This window comes from Episyrphus balteatus, chromosome 4 (genome assembly GCF_945859705.1).
Source record: "Episyrphus balteatus chromosome 4, idEpiBalt1.1, whole genome shotgun sequence".
Classification (NCBI taxonomy): Eukaryota; Metazoa; Arthropoda; class Insecta; order Diptera; family Syrphidae; genus Episyrphus; species Episyrphus balteatus.
Window position 1 is genome coordinate 55,068,376 of NC_079137.1, and position 18,031 is coordinate 55,086,406.

The 18,031-nt window shown below is 29.9% G+C and overlaps 2 protein-coding genes across 2 annotated transcripts; one reads left to right on the top strand and one right to left on the bottom strand.

The window, feature by feature from the left end:
• Window positions 1–238: 238 nt before the first annotated feature.
• On the bottom strand, window positions 239–8,567 carry LOC129919404 (uncharacterized). The gene is made up of 5 exons (XM_056000269.1): window positions 8,275–8,567; window positions 8,045–8,208; window positions 7,847–7,980; window positions 737–810; window positions 239–669 (listed from the first exon to the last, which is right to left on the bottom strand). The coding sequence occupies exons 1-5, from the start codon at window positions 8,353–8,355 to the stop codon at window positions 577–579; spliced, it is 546 nt and encodes a 181-aa protein (XP_055856244.1). The 5' UTR covers window positions 8,356–8,567; the 3' UTR covers window positions 239–576.
• Window positions 8,568–12,389: 3,822 nt separating this feature from the next.
• Window positions 12,390–16,683, top strand: LOC129919506 (GDP-Man:Man(3)GlcNAc(2)-PP-Dol alpha-1,2-mannosyltransferase). The gene is made up of 5 exons (XM_056000407.1): window positions 12,390–12,570; window positions 12,672–12,870; window positions 12,963–13,421; window positions 15,639–16,318; window positions 16,381–16,683. The coding sequence occupies exons 1-5, from the start codon at window positions 12,551–12,553 to the stop codon at window positions 16,460–16,462; spliced, it is 1,440 nt and encodes a 479-aa protein (XP_055856382.1). The 5' UTR covers window positions 12,390–12,550; the 3' UTR covers window positions 16,463–16,683.
• Window positions 16,684–18,031: the final 1,348 nt, after the last annotated feature.

Consider the following 18,031-nt stretch of genomic DNA (forward strand, 5'->3'; position numbering starts at 1 on the left):
TTTGTTAATAAAGGGATTTTATTACTTTTCACATAGTTAATTCGATTAATAATCATAAATGTTAAGTTTTTTTTACTGTAAATTATATAGATTAACAATATAGGAAGGATATAGGATGATGGAACTGATAAGTGTTGTAGTGTATGTTGGTTGGTTGTTGTTGTTATTCCAATAGAAAGAGTAATAGAAGGGGTAAGTTATAATTATAATTGTGATTATTTTTGTATTTTGCTGTTATATATACGTAAGCAAGCCAGCGTTATTATTGTAACTTAAAAAATAGGTACGTGCTATTTTTTTTTGACAAAAGTTTCCAGATTATTTCTTTTTTTTCTTAAAATTACAAAAATTGTTAGAATATGTATCAACATGAGCGCTTCTTTATTATAATGCACTTGCTTAACTAGTTTAAACCCAAAATTTAAAAGAGAGAGTGTAGTGATCATTTTTAAAGAAAAAAGAATAAACATAAAAATTGATAGGTGATTTGTTTTTTGTTTCCATATGAATTCAAGCCAATTCAAATGATGTCGCTGTGAACATATTCAAAAGAAAAGCTCTTTGTTCACTTAAAGTCTAGGGAATACGAAAAGGCACCACAATATCTTCATTATGTTCAACTCTTATATCATTAACTGCAACTTTTGCTTTACTAACAGCTGATTTGATCTGGAAAGACAACAAAGAATTAAGAAAATAAACTCAATAAGGTTTTTTAAGATAGAATTATGTATACTTGGGCAAGATCTACGGCAGATATTGGAACAGAAGTCAAATAGTATTCTGGGTTTGGTATATCCTTGAGGAAACCTGCAAAAGATAATTATTTATTTATTAAGCACAACTAAATACTAGCTTCAATTACATAGTACATAGGTTTTTTAATAATAAAATTATAAATTAAAGTATCTAATAAAAATTTGATTAAAATTGTGCGAGAATTTAACTGATTGGTCAAACAAGTTGCTATATTTATAACTTTAATAATTAAATAAATTAAACATTTTATTTAAATGAAAAAAATCGTTCGTAATTAGTACGATAGATAGATAGATAAAAATTTTATTTCCAAGAAATATATACATAGTTAATTTAGTTTTCTTAACTTTAAAATTTAAATTTAATGACAATAACTTATAAAGTTGCCTGTCAGGTAAAGAGTTTTAATAAATTTGTATAATTAGTTTTAGCTTAGCGATTTTTTATGAATACTCATTTATAATTAAACTTCGATAACGTAGTGCATTTCTAAGAAAGTTGTAGAGATTGGTATAATTTTGTCCATTGAGAATATTAAGAAAATGATCACGATTAAGATGCTCACTGCCTAGAAACTTCTTTCTATACGTCTTGAATATCGGACAGACTCCTACAAAATGGTATGTATTTTCGGCTGCATCGAGATTACAGATTGTACAAATGCCTACAGATTCTCTGTTGAATGCTCTTGCATTAAGATTGAGCAGTCCACATCGAGACCTGAAAACCAAACTAATCATCTCCCGTGAGTTCTGAGCATTGAAATAATTTGGAACTTCCATGTATTTAAGGTTGCAGTACTCGTCGTGAAATTGTGATTGTGTAGCTCGTTGTGTGTGTTCTATCCAGTGTTTTTCTCTAAGTTTAGAGCAAACTTCTATGTGCATTTTACTCCACTCAGACTTTGCGGACCAATTGAAAACAATTCCAACTTGATTGAAGATTGTGGACCATTCACTTGAACAAAATATTTGTTTCCTGATGATAATATTTGACAGTTTACGTGTTAATCTGTTCTCAGGAAGAGTGTATACTTTTTGAATGTATCGGAAGTGCAATTTAGTGTAGTAAGAAAGGCCTTGGGAAGTCCGGTTTCTATATTGATTGCATAGTTGGGTGTGTTATTTGGCAGAAAGAAACATCTTTTTACAAAAAACCGTTGTAGTTTTTCTATTTCTATGAGCTTTGAACTCAATTGCCGTTATATCCGTTTTCGTACAGTTATTACTACCGCGCATTATTTTAGCCAGCTTCCACCAGTCACTCGATGCTGTAACTAATGAAAGTTGCCTCGCAATGTTTTCATAATATTCGCGTTGCTTCGATAGACATAGTTGCTTGTATTTTTTGTTTGATGCTTGATAATTTTTTTTAAACAAATCTATGTTATGTTTCCTATACATTTTCAAATGTTTGAATACTTCTTTTCTCGCGTAATAACAAGCAGTATCAAACCATGGATTCTTTGGCTCAAAATTTGAAAGTCGTTTATTATTTGCACTGTTTGCACTGTATATGCATTTTTTGATTGCGTGACATCTTGAATCTACTGAGGAATTTGCTATAACTATATTTTGTATTGTTGAATCTAGATTGCAAGTATACGTTGCTTTCAGACTATCGCGCCATTTAAGTCTAGGCAAAAGTTCTTTTCTATGATAGTTAGTTATCACTTCTGATGAATTTAATTTAATTATAAGGGGCATATGATCGGAGAAATTCTCACATCCTACAGAAAAGTTATTTATTACGCCAACAGCACCATATGATGGACAACAGTAGTCCATTAGTAATTAGTACGATAGTTACATATAACATAAGAATTTTCTCATCCTAAACCCCTTAAAGCAAATCGTACAATTCTTTTTTGGACCCGTTTTTATCTTTCTATATGCCACTCATAATAGCGTGGCAAGAGTACTCAAGAATGGGACCAGCAAATGTCATAAAAAGTTGTTTTGTTAGGTAGGGATTAGAAAATTTGCGTGATTCTCTTTTAATCATAAATATTTTTTCTTAAAAGTATCATGGTCTCATTTTAAATCTTGAATTTTTTTAATTTTAAACGAATCAATATAGTTCTCGGCAAACTCCATAAAGAAAAGTCACAGCAGACTAGCCTTCTTAAAACCGTGTATATTCGGGATAGTGATAGACTTAACATAGAAACACAGAAATTCACAAATAAAAGCCTCGAATAATTTAGATATAACCGATAATTTGGCAATTGGCCTATATTTTTGAATTTATTTTTCCTGCCTTTCTTGTGCAAAAATTTTATAAATAATTTCTTCCAACTACATATGTACATGGAAGTACACTAGGCGTCAATGACGATAAATGAAACAGTACAGTAAAAGGTGACACCAGTTGATTTGCACAATTCTTTAAAATGATACAGGGTATACCATAAGGACTGCTTATGTCCCGCCCTTTCTAGTAGACGTAAGAAATACTTGGAAAAATATTTCTTAGAAGATACAAGTGAATTTATTAATATTGACATCGTCAACATTCACCGCTTCATTAAAAGCTCCAACTGGTTTAATTAGTGAGGAATTTCCTTGCAAAATCATGGTATCACAACGGACCAATAAGTGGTCTAAGTGTGTCAGTCCTTTTGACAACCATTTTTACCTAACCTAACCTATAACATAAGGACCGGGTAAAAAATTCTCGTCAAGATTAGATATATGTAAACTTAGCAATGTTGTCAATATTAATGTCAAAGTTTATATTAGTCAAGAGTTTTAAAAAATCAAAGTCTTAACAATTTTCGTCAAATTTATCACAGGTTTCAGTGGGTTGGGGTCAGAATACTTTATGTCATATTACTGTATTCAAAATACTATAAGTCAAAATACTGTATTTCAAAATTTTGTATGCACAAAATACTGTATGATCAAAATACTGTAATTTAAAATTCTGTTTTAAACATTCTGTATTTTTAAATGCTGTAAAAATGCTCAAAAATTGTTTTGGTAATGTAAAAAAGTGCGCACTTTCTTACATTACCAAAGGAATAGAGAATTTCTTACTTAGAATGAAATCATTGTCACTGCGTAGTTTATTGGACTATACTCTTTCAGTGAAATATCATAATTGGAAATATTAAAAATAATGTGTTTTTAAGCCAATTTTATTTCAGTTTTCGAGTTATGGACATGTCCGGGAAGGTTTTTTTTGAGTTTATTAGATGCAATAAAAAATAAATGGAAACTTTTCTAACCGAAACATATCTATATCCTAGATGGTAAATGAGATAAAACCTTTAATTGAATGTTATTTTGATTTAAAAAATGTCTGGACATCAAATTTTCCATTTCCATGATTTTCAACCATATTCTAGAGTCTAGTTACCTACTTTCAACTTGAAACTCTGTTAAAGTTATCTCTGGCATCACATACACATATTTTTGACCAACATTTATTTCTACGATTTTTTAATGCTCCTAATTTGACTATCTTTCCAATCTGAAACACACAATCTCGATTTAACAATGGCAAGAGGTACAGATTGAAGAAAAAAAAATCAAATAAAACATTATAAAATTCAAAAATCATAGAGTTAACATTCAAACACTTAATTTGGCATGACCAATCAACTTCTGATAATAAGTTAGCTATTATAGCCCTTAGTAATAGACCCGCATAAAGCGAAACCTCGATTTTAACAAAAAAATAAAACATAGGTACATCTCACTTCTAAATTAAATAAAATGCACGACTGGGTCGCACGAACTTGATCTTAGAGTTCAAGTTGCTTAAAATTTTAAGACTTTTTATATAGAACTTTGGGAAATGTAGGTACTACAATAGGTAAAAAAAAAATAAATAAAAAAAAAACAAAATTCGTTAAAAAAAAAAATAAAAAACAATCTGAAATCAAATTGCCCCACAAAACCAGTATGCAGTTTTGATTGATATACAGTAGTCCCTCGATAATGTGAACTAATTAAAACAAGGCGTTTTCGGATTTTAGAGGGATTCACATTACTGGAACTTTTTCCAATTGTCATTTAACTGATTAAAACATTCTTAAAACCAATGAATATCACAGTTATTTTTAGCTCAGTTTAAGCATTTATTGAATTTAGAAAAAAATCAATAAAAAACAAGTAATAACGAGTACACTCCATTTCAAAAACTGAAAAAAAATCATAAGAATCTTTAAAACAAATTCTTCATAAAAAAAAACGTAAAAAAAGACTTCATATAAAAAGATAAAAAATGTTAGCACAAAAATCTCCAGCCTGCAGCTGCATCAATATCTTAAGAAATGTCTAGACAAATAACAGTTACCCACTTTTCAGACCTATACAAAGATTGCGTGCACGAAAAACATGCAAGCTTTTGCAAAGGAAATTCACATTATAGAGTCTAAAAATTTTCGAAGTTCACATTACAGAGATGACAATGAAAATTTTTGGGTATTCACATTTTAGAGAAATTCGCATTATCGGTAATTCACATTATCGAGGGACTACTGTATTAAGATGCATTTTTAGAAAAAAAAAAAATTTCAAAATCGTTAGAGCCGTTTTTTTAAAAAACTAATTTTATTAATAATTAATAATAATTAATAAAATTTCAATTAAAATAATTTTTGGATTTTTTTTTTTTTTAAATTCAAATTTTTGAAAACGGCACATTGAAATTTTTTGAAATTTTGTTTTTAGATGTTGATTAGTAATTTCTACAAAATGGCATACCAATTTTATTTTAAAACTTTTTTCCAAAAAATTATAATTTTTGGCTTATATTAAAATTATATAAATGCTTCTTCGCAAAAAGTTTCGTTGAAATCGAATAAGCGGTTTCGGAGCAAATCTGATTAAAAACAAACGGTTCTATGGCAGGTACCGTTAATAATGATTTAAAAAAAAAAAAAAATTTCATTAGAAGATAGACCTTGCCTTAAAACTTACATTTGAATTTTTTAAACAAAATCGTTGGAGCCGTTTTTGAGCAATTTCAACTTTACTAAAATCGGTATATGACAAGTACCGTTAGTTTTGGTCCAAAAAAATTAATTCCAAAAACCCCTCTGGTGAGTCGCCAAATAACGCTACACACGAAGTTTGACATTAATCGGTCTATCCGTTTAGGCTGTAGTTTCGTATACAGACAGACAGACAGACTGACAGACAGACAGACAGACAGACAGACAGACGGACTTCCGGGACCCACTTTTTTGGCATTCTCTGCCATCGTTATGTCATGGAAAAATGTTATCTCAACTTTTTTTTGTACGAATGCATAACTTGATACACTCCTTTTCATCAGAATAGGTACACAAATTTTCAAATGTTCAGTATTCGTTTTTTCCTTACATTGTAGGAAAAATAATAATTTTTTGATGTCAAGTCACTGTTAGCAGAATCAGCAAAAAAAAATAATTCAAAACATGTGGTTATTTTTCTTGTTTCTCTATGGCAAAGCATTTCACATCGAAAAACTGAGTTATTTTTTTGTTTCATCAGAATAGGTACACATAGAGAATGATGTCAAAGTGGTCTATGAAATGAATTTAAAACAATTTCTTCTTAAAAATGTATTTTACTTATTTTATTTTTTGTATAGTGGCGTTTTTATTCATAAAAAAAAAAAAAAACAAAACTGTCTAGGAATTAAATTGTTAAATCTCTATATGCAATCTATCTGAATCTCTTCCCTATATTGTTAAATGGTGGACTAGGAAATATTTTTGTCTTAAAATCGACTATCACAAATTTTATCAGTAAGAAAAAGTTTCTTGAATATTTATTTACAAATAATTGTGACCATTCTTCACTTTTGAAATTCATTATTTGTATTATTGTAGTAGATTACTTTCTTCCATGCCTTAACACTTCTTTTTTAACAATGAAGTTGGTCTCAAAATGGTTTCTCCTTTCACAGAATGTTAAACTGATAGTTAAACTCACCAAGGACATCAAAATTAAATGTTCGTTGATCCAAAAATAACAAGAAACACCACTCAACTTTTCATGTGGTAAGTTATTTTAAAAAACCTTAAACGCATACAACTCTGTTCTTGGTTTAGTGATGATGTCTTTTCAAAATTCAGCCATTTTAGAAGATTGGGACCTATGACCATTCTATTTACTGCCCTAAAATTACAAATAACAACTGTTTTTCAATTTTATTTTTGTCGTTAATCCACCAAAACTGGTAGCACATGCAAAAATTTACTCGTCTAAGAGTGTTTTTTTGCATTTTTTTTTACTCGTTTTTTTTTATCCCCAGAATGTTTTTATGTGAAGTCTGGATAGAGCATATTAACAATTCGTAATTTTTTTTAACCATACCAGTACTGGTGGATCCTTCGTTGTATGTTTTATTTCTTAAGGTGTTTTTGCCAACATTTAGCGATTTTAATCCACCCATGTTTTTCAAAATGTTAGTATGATTATTAAATTAGACTAAGGAAAGTGCAGTTATTTGTTTTAATGGTAAATTTGCCTGAAATCCACAAAAACATTAAAGATAACATGGGTGTACCTATTTTGATGAAGAAAAAAATAAGTACATTTTTCCTCAAAAAATACTTTACAAGAAAAACAATTGGAAAGTTATGGTCCATTTTGAAATAATTTTAGCCGTTGCTTTCCCTAACATATTTAACTATCAAAAAATAATAAAACCTTGTTAGGTCACACACCATTATTGGGGACAAACGATTAATGAACATTTGAAAAATTGTGTACCTATTCTGATGAAAAGGAGTGTATATAATATAGTACCTATATCGCAAGTAAAAAGTAATATGATTTTAAAATCGACTTAGTTACGGGTGAACTGCTTCTAACTCAATTCTAAATTTAGAAATTAGATGTAGGTATGTTTTATTACTTTTAATTTTTTGTTAAAATCGAGTTGTACTTAATTCGGGTATATTACTTGAAGAAATATTGATTATCAAAATCGACGATTTATGGAGCAAAATTGTCGTTTTTTGACCATAAACTATCGACTATTGCGTTAGCCGATTTCACCCGTTTTTTTTTAAATGAAAATGATTAATATTAACTAGATTATGATTATGAAAAAAAAGGCAGTTTTGATAGAATAATAAAGACCATACCCATTGGCACTATTCCAGGATGCTGAACCGTATTCCATTGCTGCATTAAACGCTGGTTATACAATTTTATTCTATCGTTGTATTCTTGATGTTCTATGTTATGTGAATCCATTGCACCAACATCAATCATATTTCTAAACGAAATTAAACAATTTAAGTAGAAGAAGTAAGCTTATAATAGAAGAAAAATATAGTTACACTTCTGTATTTTGGACAAGACGACTCAAAGCATTCTGCTCATCCTTTTTTGGCAAAGATTGTGAATATTCATTACTTAAATTGTCGGAATTTGTTCGACGCAAAGCAGGACTATTGTTGACTGGATCAACAAGCAAATGTGTGCGTTCGTTTGGTTCTAAACCCTAAATTAATTATAAATCGGTTTCTATTGTTTTAAGGAAATCATTTGGAATATATATTTGTCATACCTGAGTACCAAGATCTTCTGCACAGTTGATACAACTGCAGAATTTTGACAAACAATTTAGAATTGGTCTAACAAAATCCATATTGATTGAATTGTTATTTGTTTCTTGTATTAATTTTCTAATTTGTGTGCTTAGTAGTTAAGTCGCATTACAGATTTTACAGAGGGAAAAAATTGAAACAAAAAAAAAGCAAAAAATGCACCACAGCACCAGACAATAAAAGAAGGCAGACCTCAATAAATTATCAAAATTAATAATTTTTTTATTTTGATTTTAACACACACAGACAGTCGCTGGTGCGATAAAAAGCAGCTGTCAAAATTTTTGACAGAAAATCAGCTGCATGTGTGTGGGTGGGTGGGTGAAAGGTTGAGCGAAAAATAATTGCCAACGGAGGTGGAACTGAGACATGATGTTAACGTTACGTTGTTTAATGTTTACGTTAAGTTGTAGTTTTCAAATAAAAAAATTGTCAAAAGCGTTTTGGTCGGTCTCTGCATCGGGATTACTAATAATCAAATTTAGTGTTTAGGGCTATTATTTATAATCGTTGTTTAACTTTAAACCACTGCTTAAATGTGGAAAATCTGTTAAAAACCTTGTTTGTAGTACACCTCCACGAAAAATAAAATGAGACGACATGAAAAAGGTCTGTTTGGGTTCTTTTTGTACAAAAATATGAAACCTGCCAAATTTTGAGGAGTGGGGATGAAATCCTCTCAGAGAAAGAAAAATTGTCCAAAAGTACCCAAACGCTTTTTGTTCAAACTTTTCTGCTTCCAAAAAAGTAAACAAACGAAAAATATCAAAACATTTTTTTTTTTCAAACAACTTTTTATTATTTTTTCTTCAAATATTAATATATTTTAAGCATTTAACCACTAAAACTTAATAAATTAAAATAAAAAAAAATCCACACCGCTATGTTTTTAGTTTGTTTTTTTTTTTTCATCAAAAAATGGAAACAACACCAATTGAAAAAAAAAAATAAAGAAACAAAAAATATCAAAACACGTCAAACACTTTTTTTTTTATAATTTTATTTCGAATATTATAATATATTTTGGTCACAAAGCCACTAAAACGCAATAAAATTAACGCAAGCAAAAACCACACAGCCATGTTAACCCTTAACTATAGTGGTGAAAATTTGTGGTGTTTTGAAATGATAAAATAAAATACAAAATTGAATTTTTTTATAAATTTTGTTTTTAAGCATCAAAAGATAACAATTTAAAAAAAAATAAAAAAATAAAAAAAAAAAAGAGAAAATTCATTTTCAACGGTTTTTATTAACTTTTTAAAAGTAGATGTGGGTCCCCTGGACCCACCACTATAGTTAAGGGTTAATAGTCTGTTTTGTTTATGTTGTGCGACAAGACCGAATATGTAAAACACAGAAAGCACTACCTTTTGACAGATTTCTGATTTTTGTCCGACGAAATTTTTTGGGCAAAAAATAGATAGATAGATAGATAGATAGATAGATAAGTTCTTTATTTTTTCAAATTTTCTTATAAGTACAATATTTCATAATAAAAGAAATACAAAGCATGGCTTAATAAGCCGTCTGCCGGAAAAAAAAACTAATTAAACAAAAAAAATACAATATTTGATTAAAAAGAGATAATATTTCACAAAATAAAGTTTCATAGTTAAAAATATGTAAATATAAATATTAAAGAAAAGAAAAAAATTTTTTTTTTTTTTTAATTATTATTTTCATCATAATGTGACTTTTAGTTTAGTTAAAACAAAAAAAAGAATCTTTGAACCATACGGAATAATGCTCATCATAAAAGTACATTTTGATATATATATAGTATACAAAAGCAATAACAGGTAGTTGTATGTTCATGTTCAATTAAAAGTGTAACTTTTAGTTTAGTCAAAACAAAAAAATTAAGAAAAAAAAAGAAATATATTGGTGGTGGGCTTTTAGTTTAGCTAAAACAGATAATAATTTATAAGTGAGAAAGAAAAAAACAAAAAAATAGGAAGAAGAACTGCATATTTCTCATTTTTTTTTTTTTCTAATTTAAAGGGCTTTTAGTTTGGTTAAAACGAAAAAAAAAGGAGAAGATACAATTACTTTAACATCTTGTTACAACTCAAAACAAATTCAAACACTCGTTTCGATACTTTCTTGCGTGTGAGACATAGCGTATAAGAGGCTTCCAGCCACGATCTCCGTTTAGTACACCGACACATTCCTCTTGGGAAAGAAAACTAGAACAAAAATAGAGCCTTCGGATTTCCTGTAATATTGGACAGAGTGCTAAAAAATGCAAAACATCTTCGTTTTGACCAAGGTTGCAAAGGGAACATACAGGGTTTAAGTCTGTTCTATGTGGTCTATAATTCAAATCGAGCATTTCCGTTCTGATCTTGAAGATCAAGCTCATTTCAGAAACTTTAAACTCTTCTCTAAAATAGTTTCCTTCACCAAGTTTCAGGTTAAGTTGTCTGTATATATTCCTGGATGTTGATGTAGTCCCAACACAAAGCCTATACATCGAGTCATCTATGACAGAGATACATTCATATAATGAATTTTTTAATGCTTCCACATTGTCCACTGGCAATGATATTGAAAGGTTATGTGCTACAGCAAGATCATACCAGTTTTTGACCGGACAATATCCACAACTAAAACAAATTTTTAGGAGCCTTTTTTGCAAGTTTTGGTCGGACCGCTTCATAACTTTGATCATAAAATCGGCGTTAGCCTTTAGGTTTTTCAAGAAAATTTGAGGTAAGCCTGACTCTAGGTGGATAGCATAATTAGGTGTGTTCTTAGGCAACCTAAAAATTCGACCAAATATACCTCTGTATATTTTCCATTTCATCCAACTGTTCGAAACCATATACTTCATTACCATAGCAAAAACAAGTATTCACGGTGGTATTGAAAACTTTGAATTTTGAAATTGGATCTACGAGTTTATTAGCGAAGAACTGGGACCACATTGTATTTATTGCAAAAAATGTATTTATGTATTTATGGGCAAAAAATCGCAAGAAGGGGAAATTATTTTCTCTCTCGCGGCCATCTTTTTTGTGAAAAAATGCTCAATTTCAGAGTACCCAAACAGGAATTGGGTTAAAAAAGTTGAAAAAAGTAAAAATATTTCTGTTTTAGGCAGTACCCAAACAGACCTAAAATGTGCTGGTTGTGGATTGAATTGCGGTTGTGATGCTGGGCAGCTGTATGCTCAGTGGGGATGCTGTGTTAAAAGCTGAAACACAATCACGCTTTGCCGTCGATTTTGACAACTGCCAAAAGTTCAACCATACGAAATCTGTATAACCTCCCACAATGACGCTTTTCTTACGTACGCTTTTTTTGACAAACGTAAGGAAACGTAAGAAAGCGAGCAAAAGTTCAACCAGACTGAACTTTTGCTCGCTTTCTGACATTTATCAGACATAGTTACAGTCACCCACATTATTATTGCGCCAAATGTGAATAAAAAAAAAAATAAATTATTGCAAACCTAGGTGTGTTTTTTAATTTCTCTATATAGTTTTTGGCACAAAAAAACGAAATCGATATATTTTAAATCAAAACAATTTACGTATTAAAAACAAAAATAATTTAATGATGTTGTAGACTGAGTTTTATTGTTAAAAACAATTTATTTTGATTGGTTTTGTTTTTATAACTATAGGATTAAAGAATAAACAAATTTCTATGCATTTTTTAAACACATTAATATCCTTTTTCATTTTTCCACAATTAAATCAAGATAAAGACCTGGCCCAATAATTTTGTGAGTGACTGTGTTTTTTTTTTATTTGACAGCAGATTTTTTGTTTCAATCAGCTGTTCGAAGTCAAAGTGACAGAAGAGCGCTTTGAGGATTTCTCAACGTAACGCGTTGACGCGTCTGGCAAAGCGTGATTGTGTTTCAGCTTTAAGTCCCGATCCCAAAACAAGTTTTGGTTTACATGAGTTCAGCATATCTCATCTCCAGTAACAGATCGTAAGCACTCGTTTTACACTCTACTTTACGTGTTACGTTACGGTTTAAATTTAATCCCCTAAAATTTTGCTGCACTGGCAACATCGTTCGTTAATAAACTGTCAACCACAAACGGCACGTCAACTCAACGACATATTTCACAAAAAAATTTGTTTTTCCGTGTTGGTTTTTTGTGTCTTTTATTTTTAACTTAAAATATTTATGCATTTATAAAACAATGTTGATTCCAATAATAGTTTAATAAAACTTAAATTCTTCTCTAGTCTCTTATCAAAACTAAACTATTCACAATGAGAGTTATTTTAATTTTGTAAGTAAAATCCATAAAAACTCTTCCAAAAGAAGAAAAAAAAAACCACAACATTGATTTTCCTCTTTATAATATTCTCCCTTGTCCTCCTCCATTCACAGACTGTACTTACTACTCATATTAGTTTTTCTGGCTATAACAATCTTCTTCATTGCAATCTATGCTTTACGCCGCTGGATCTTGATAAGAAAAGCTAAAATCCACAAAGGCAACGATGTCACCGTCGGCATCTTTCATCCGTATTGCAATGCCGGCGGAGGAGGTGAACGTGTGCTTTGGTGTGCTGTCAGAGCATTGCAGGTTTGTATCTTTTTAAATTTTCACTCTTATCTCGCGATTCAATGAACAATAAACACGTAATCACTTCTTCTTCTTTTCATTTTGATTAAAAGGCAAAATATGACAATGTCAAAATAATTATTTATACCGGCGACATTGATGCCTCTCCAAATACTATTCTCAACCGAGCCGAAGGAATGTTCAATGTCGCCGTTGACCAGGACAATGTTAGCTTTGTTTATTTGAAAAAGCGTCATTGGATTGAGGCCAAAATGTATCCATATTTTACACTCCTCGGCCAAAGTCTGGGATCGTTGATTTTGGGCTTGGAAGCGTTGACTAAATTCCCTCCAGATGTGTATTTAGATACAATGGGTTATGCGTTTACATTGCCATTGTTTCGGTTTCTTGGGCAGTGTAAAGTTGGTTGCTATGTGCATTATCCAACAATTAGCACTGATATGTTGAGACGGGTGAGGTGTAGGGAATATGCTCATAACAATCAAGCTTATGTGGTACGGAATCCTTTTCTTACATGGGCCAAATTAACTTATTATAAGATATTCGCAAGGGTAAGTATTAATTTGATACAAGTCACACAGGTGAATTTTTTTCAAAAACATGGCCAAAATTATTTTTTGTGTATTTTAAATTTATTATAAAATGAAAACATTTAATACACAAATATGGAACGATAGTTTTGAAATTTTATGTTTTTAATATAAAAATAAGGTTTTCTGTTTTCTTGCGTTGCACATTTTTAATACAAATATTTTTTTTATGCCGTAAAAAAAGTGGTTGTCTGTAAAGTCGGTTTACGGACGATAATTTTACGTGATAACATCATAAGAAAACAGGGGTCGAATTACCGGACACGATTACGATCATACGTGAACGTGTCTCTATTTAATTAGTAGAAAAAGATAGGGACACATAGCAACCATACGTTAACGAACGTCTGCCGTAATTCGACCCCAGGTTGTGTGCTTTTTATAAGAAACAAAAAAAAATTTAAATTATTTTTCGTCAACTTTCTTGTTAAAAATTTTAAGATAAAAATTAAGACCCTTCATATTTATATTTGTATATTTTGTAGCAAAAACGGAATAATTTTTTTAATCCAATCATAATTTACAAGAAAAAGCTAAAAAAAATTACCTATTTTTTCTTTTCTCATTATATCAATTTTTTCATAAGAAAAGCTTAAAAAAAATTAGACTATTTGAAAGCTTGATATTTTTTCTAAATAATGAAACTATACTTACATTTTTACAACGCCCAAAAAGATAAAAAAAAATTTTTTTGAAAACAATCATTTTTTATGAAAAAAACAAAAATGAAAAAATTACTTCCATCACCCAAAAATCAATTTTTTTATATGACAACCTATAATAAAATTTTATATTATCTTAAAGTCAGCTCAAAATATTCATATCAATCGTGTCTATACGACATCTACAAGAAGAGCTAGAATTTTTTGAACCCAATCAATTTTCATCAAAAAAAGCAATAAAGTCAATCTTTTTTTTCTCTTCTATTACCTTATGTCGTTTTCTATTGACGAATCTCAAAATGAGATTTGTGAATCTGACAGCTGAAAGGGGGGGTGAAGAGGGGAAATAGTGGAAAAATCTCAGATTTTATGATCTATTTGCGTCTTGAGATTCAAATTTGGATTTTTATCAAGATTCACGCATAAAAACACATGCACTTTCACACACACTCCTCTGTTTGACGTTTGTCTGAACATTTGTTGTTGTTTTATTTTTTTTATACGCACAGATTTCGTATACAATTACAAAACTAGATTTCATATTCTATTTGCAGTGGAAAATCTGAGATTTTTACACAAAAATCTCAAAAGTCAATAGAAAACGACTTTGAAATCGATTTTTTTGTATGATAACCTATAATAAATTTTACAGCTTATTTTTTCAACTTTAATATGACCCTTCAATCAAAAAAAGTAAGATTTTTTTAAAGCCAACCATGAACGAAATTTTAAACTGAAATTACGGTATTTCCTACACTTATCTGTAAAAGAAAAAAGGTAAAAATAAAAAACGGTTTAAAATGGCCAAAAAAATTGGGACAGAAAAACTTGTTCCTCCCGTTATTTAGTCAAAAATAATTTTAAAATTCCAATTTTTTACACATGCATGCGCATGGCCAATGTTTATAAACATGTCCTAAAAGTTTAAGATTTTCTGAAAGCTCCAAAAAATTTGCTAAAAATTTCGTTTTACCCCTATTTACCCTAGTTAATGATTGAATTTTTAAAAATCCTTTATATGTATTCACCTTTAGGTTATTAGCTTTCAAAAAAGGTAAACAGAATTTCGAATTACAGTTTATGCCACATTGATAAAAATTTCGGATGGAACGGGAAAAAACGGTGTAACTTTTTCGTCAAATCAATGCAGATTGAATGCAAAAAAGTGTCATTATCCTTTTTTTACACAAGACTAGCAACAGAATCCATATTAAATTATTTTACAAAGTATCAAAAAAAAAAAATTAATAAAAATCCAAGCAAACTACTTCTTATCACAAACCAAACTTGCTCCTTTAATGTTTCGACTTTGAAAGCATCTACTGATTAAACAGTTACAATTTGCATCATAAGAACTATCAGGTTCAAAGCTCATGTTATTTGTTAACAACTTGGCATTAAGCAAAAACCACAAATCGTAATTTTTTTTTTGTAGTTTTGGTCATGAATTTGGGAAAATTTACCTGTGTATGATGGTCCTATTGAGGGAACTTTTAAAAATTAACTTTTTCTTTAGCTCTACTCTTGGGTTGGATGTCGGGCATTAACAATTATGGTCAATTCATCTTGGACAGAGAATCATATATTAGATTTATGGAATGCTCCATTTAAAACACATCGCGTCTATCCGCCATGTGAGATTGCACATTTAAAAACGCTGGAATTCACTGGCAACGAAGACGAACAAATTGTCATTTTATCAGTGGGACAATTTCGTCCAGAAAAAGATCATCCACTTCAACTTCAAGCTCTCTATGAGTTGCGAACTCTACTCAATAAAAACGAAGATTTATGGGCTAAGGTTAAACTAATCATAGCTGGGTCGTGTCGTCACGAAGAAGACTATGTGAGATTGAAGAATATGCAAGATCTCTCAAAGCATTTATCACTTGAAAACAATGTGGAATTTAAAGTTAATGTGTCTTATAAAGATTTGCTGCAGCTTTATCAATCAGCTAGAATTGGATTGCACACTATGTGGAATGAACATTTTGGAATTGGTATTGTAGAGTGTATGGCGGCAGGTTTGATTATGGTTGCCAATCGATCGGGTGGACCGCTTTTGGATATAATTGAGACTTCAGAAGGCAGTCAGAACGGATTTTTGGCTGTGGATTCAATTGAATATGCCACATGTTTTTATAATATACTTTATAATACCAAAGAGGAGAATGAAGCAATACGCAATGCAGCAAGGTATGTCTTAATAATCATTTTTTACAATTTTTATTTTTTCTCATTTTTTGTTTTGTATTTAGATCATCAGTTGAACGTTTTTCGGAAAAAGAATTTGAAGTAAATTTCCTAAGAGCCGTCAGTCCACTCTTTAAAACAGAGTAAATTTATTTATATCATTATATTATTATTACGTATTATGGTTTGCAATAGATAAAAATATACATAAAAAATATAATTATTATGTCGCGCATTATAATAAGATGAAACGTTTATCATTAGAAAAGGCAAACAAATTGGCACACATTTTGTATTAGGTAAAATAAATTCGATAAAAAGAAAAAAAAAACTAAATAAATTAAAAATTTTAAGGAATCGTTAAAAAAAAGCGTTTTAAATTTTGTGTAGAGTTTCTTTTAGTATTCAGTTAAGTCTTTTGCGAATTTCGAAATATAGATGATCGATTTTTTGTACCTAGGCCGTTTCTCATCAAGCTAAATACATCCACTCTGCGCTGCAATTTAGCACGATTTTCATGTTGTTTTTTTTAACTAAAAACACGTTTTTTTTTAATCCATGAAAAAAATCTACAATATTTTGGTACACCCAACATTCAACCCTTTATGCGAACACGAATTTACTACAATAGAACAAATCAGAGATACAACAATTGCCTTCATTGTTTACATATGTACGTGTCTGTCAATAGATGTACAACTCAAAAAAACTTCCATACAACGAAGTGGATCTCTACTCGGAAAAACTGGCAGTTCAAGAATTCATCTTACAGAATGCTTCCAATGCGATTACTTAAATTTTTTATATCAAGCTATTAATCAAATATTTCTTTTAAAGAGACTATTTTCAAAGACATTGAAATTCTAGCTCCACAAAAGGTGTTAAGAAATGACTCAATTCTTTCACTAATCATTTTCATTAATCATTTTCCACATTTAATAAATTACATTATCTTTCTATAAGTGCAATCAAAAATATTACAAATTTAATTCATTCCTTAACATTCTTGTAATCGGTTCATTTTTGTCATAATCAGTTCTATGAAGAACTTGATGGAACTGAAAAGTCGTTCTGAGTGAGAACTTGCTTTAAAACTAATTTGCTCAAGAAGCGTAAATTAAGATCAGCTTCCAGAAATAGATAATAAATGCAGAGCGTGGGAACATATAGATATGAATTCAAGTAAAGTTGCTGTAGAATTTGGGAAAGACACTATTAAACCGTTTTTTTGTATTTTTTTTATTTTGGAATGGCAGCAACGCATCAACTACATCAGGAACATTTACTACATCAATCTTGGGAAGTATTTTTTTTTGTATACCAAATAATTCAGAAATGCTAAAATTGTATCTGTGAGATCCAATGGAAAGACATATCGAAGTTTGAAGTGAAAATAAAAATAAAAAATATCTGAATAGCAAAAGCTATACCAGGTTAGTTACATATTTGGTAAGCTAACAATATTGATTTGAATGGAAAATGTTTATCTCTTAATGGGCAATAATACATGCTGTTATTAAAAGAAATTGAACGAAGTTTAAATGCGTTCTTGTGTTAAAAAAGAAGTGTTTAGGCACTAATTGAAATTATCTACTATTGAAATGAACTTCAGACGTCAAGAATGGTTTGAATGTTTTTTTTTTTATACTTTGTTAACCTTTACTTTTACTTTGTTTAACCCTTTTTTTGCGAATAACCCTACATATGCCATTATGA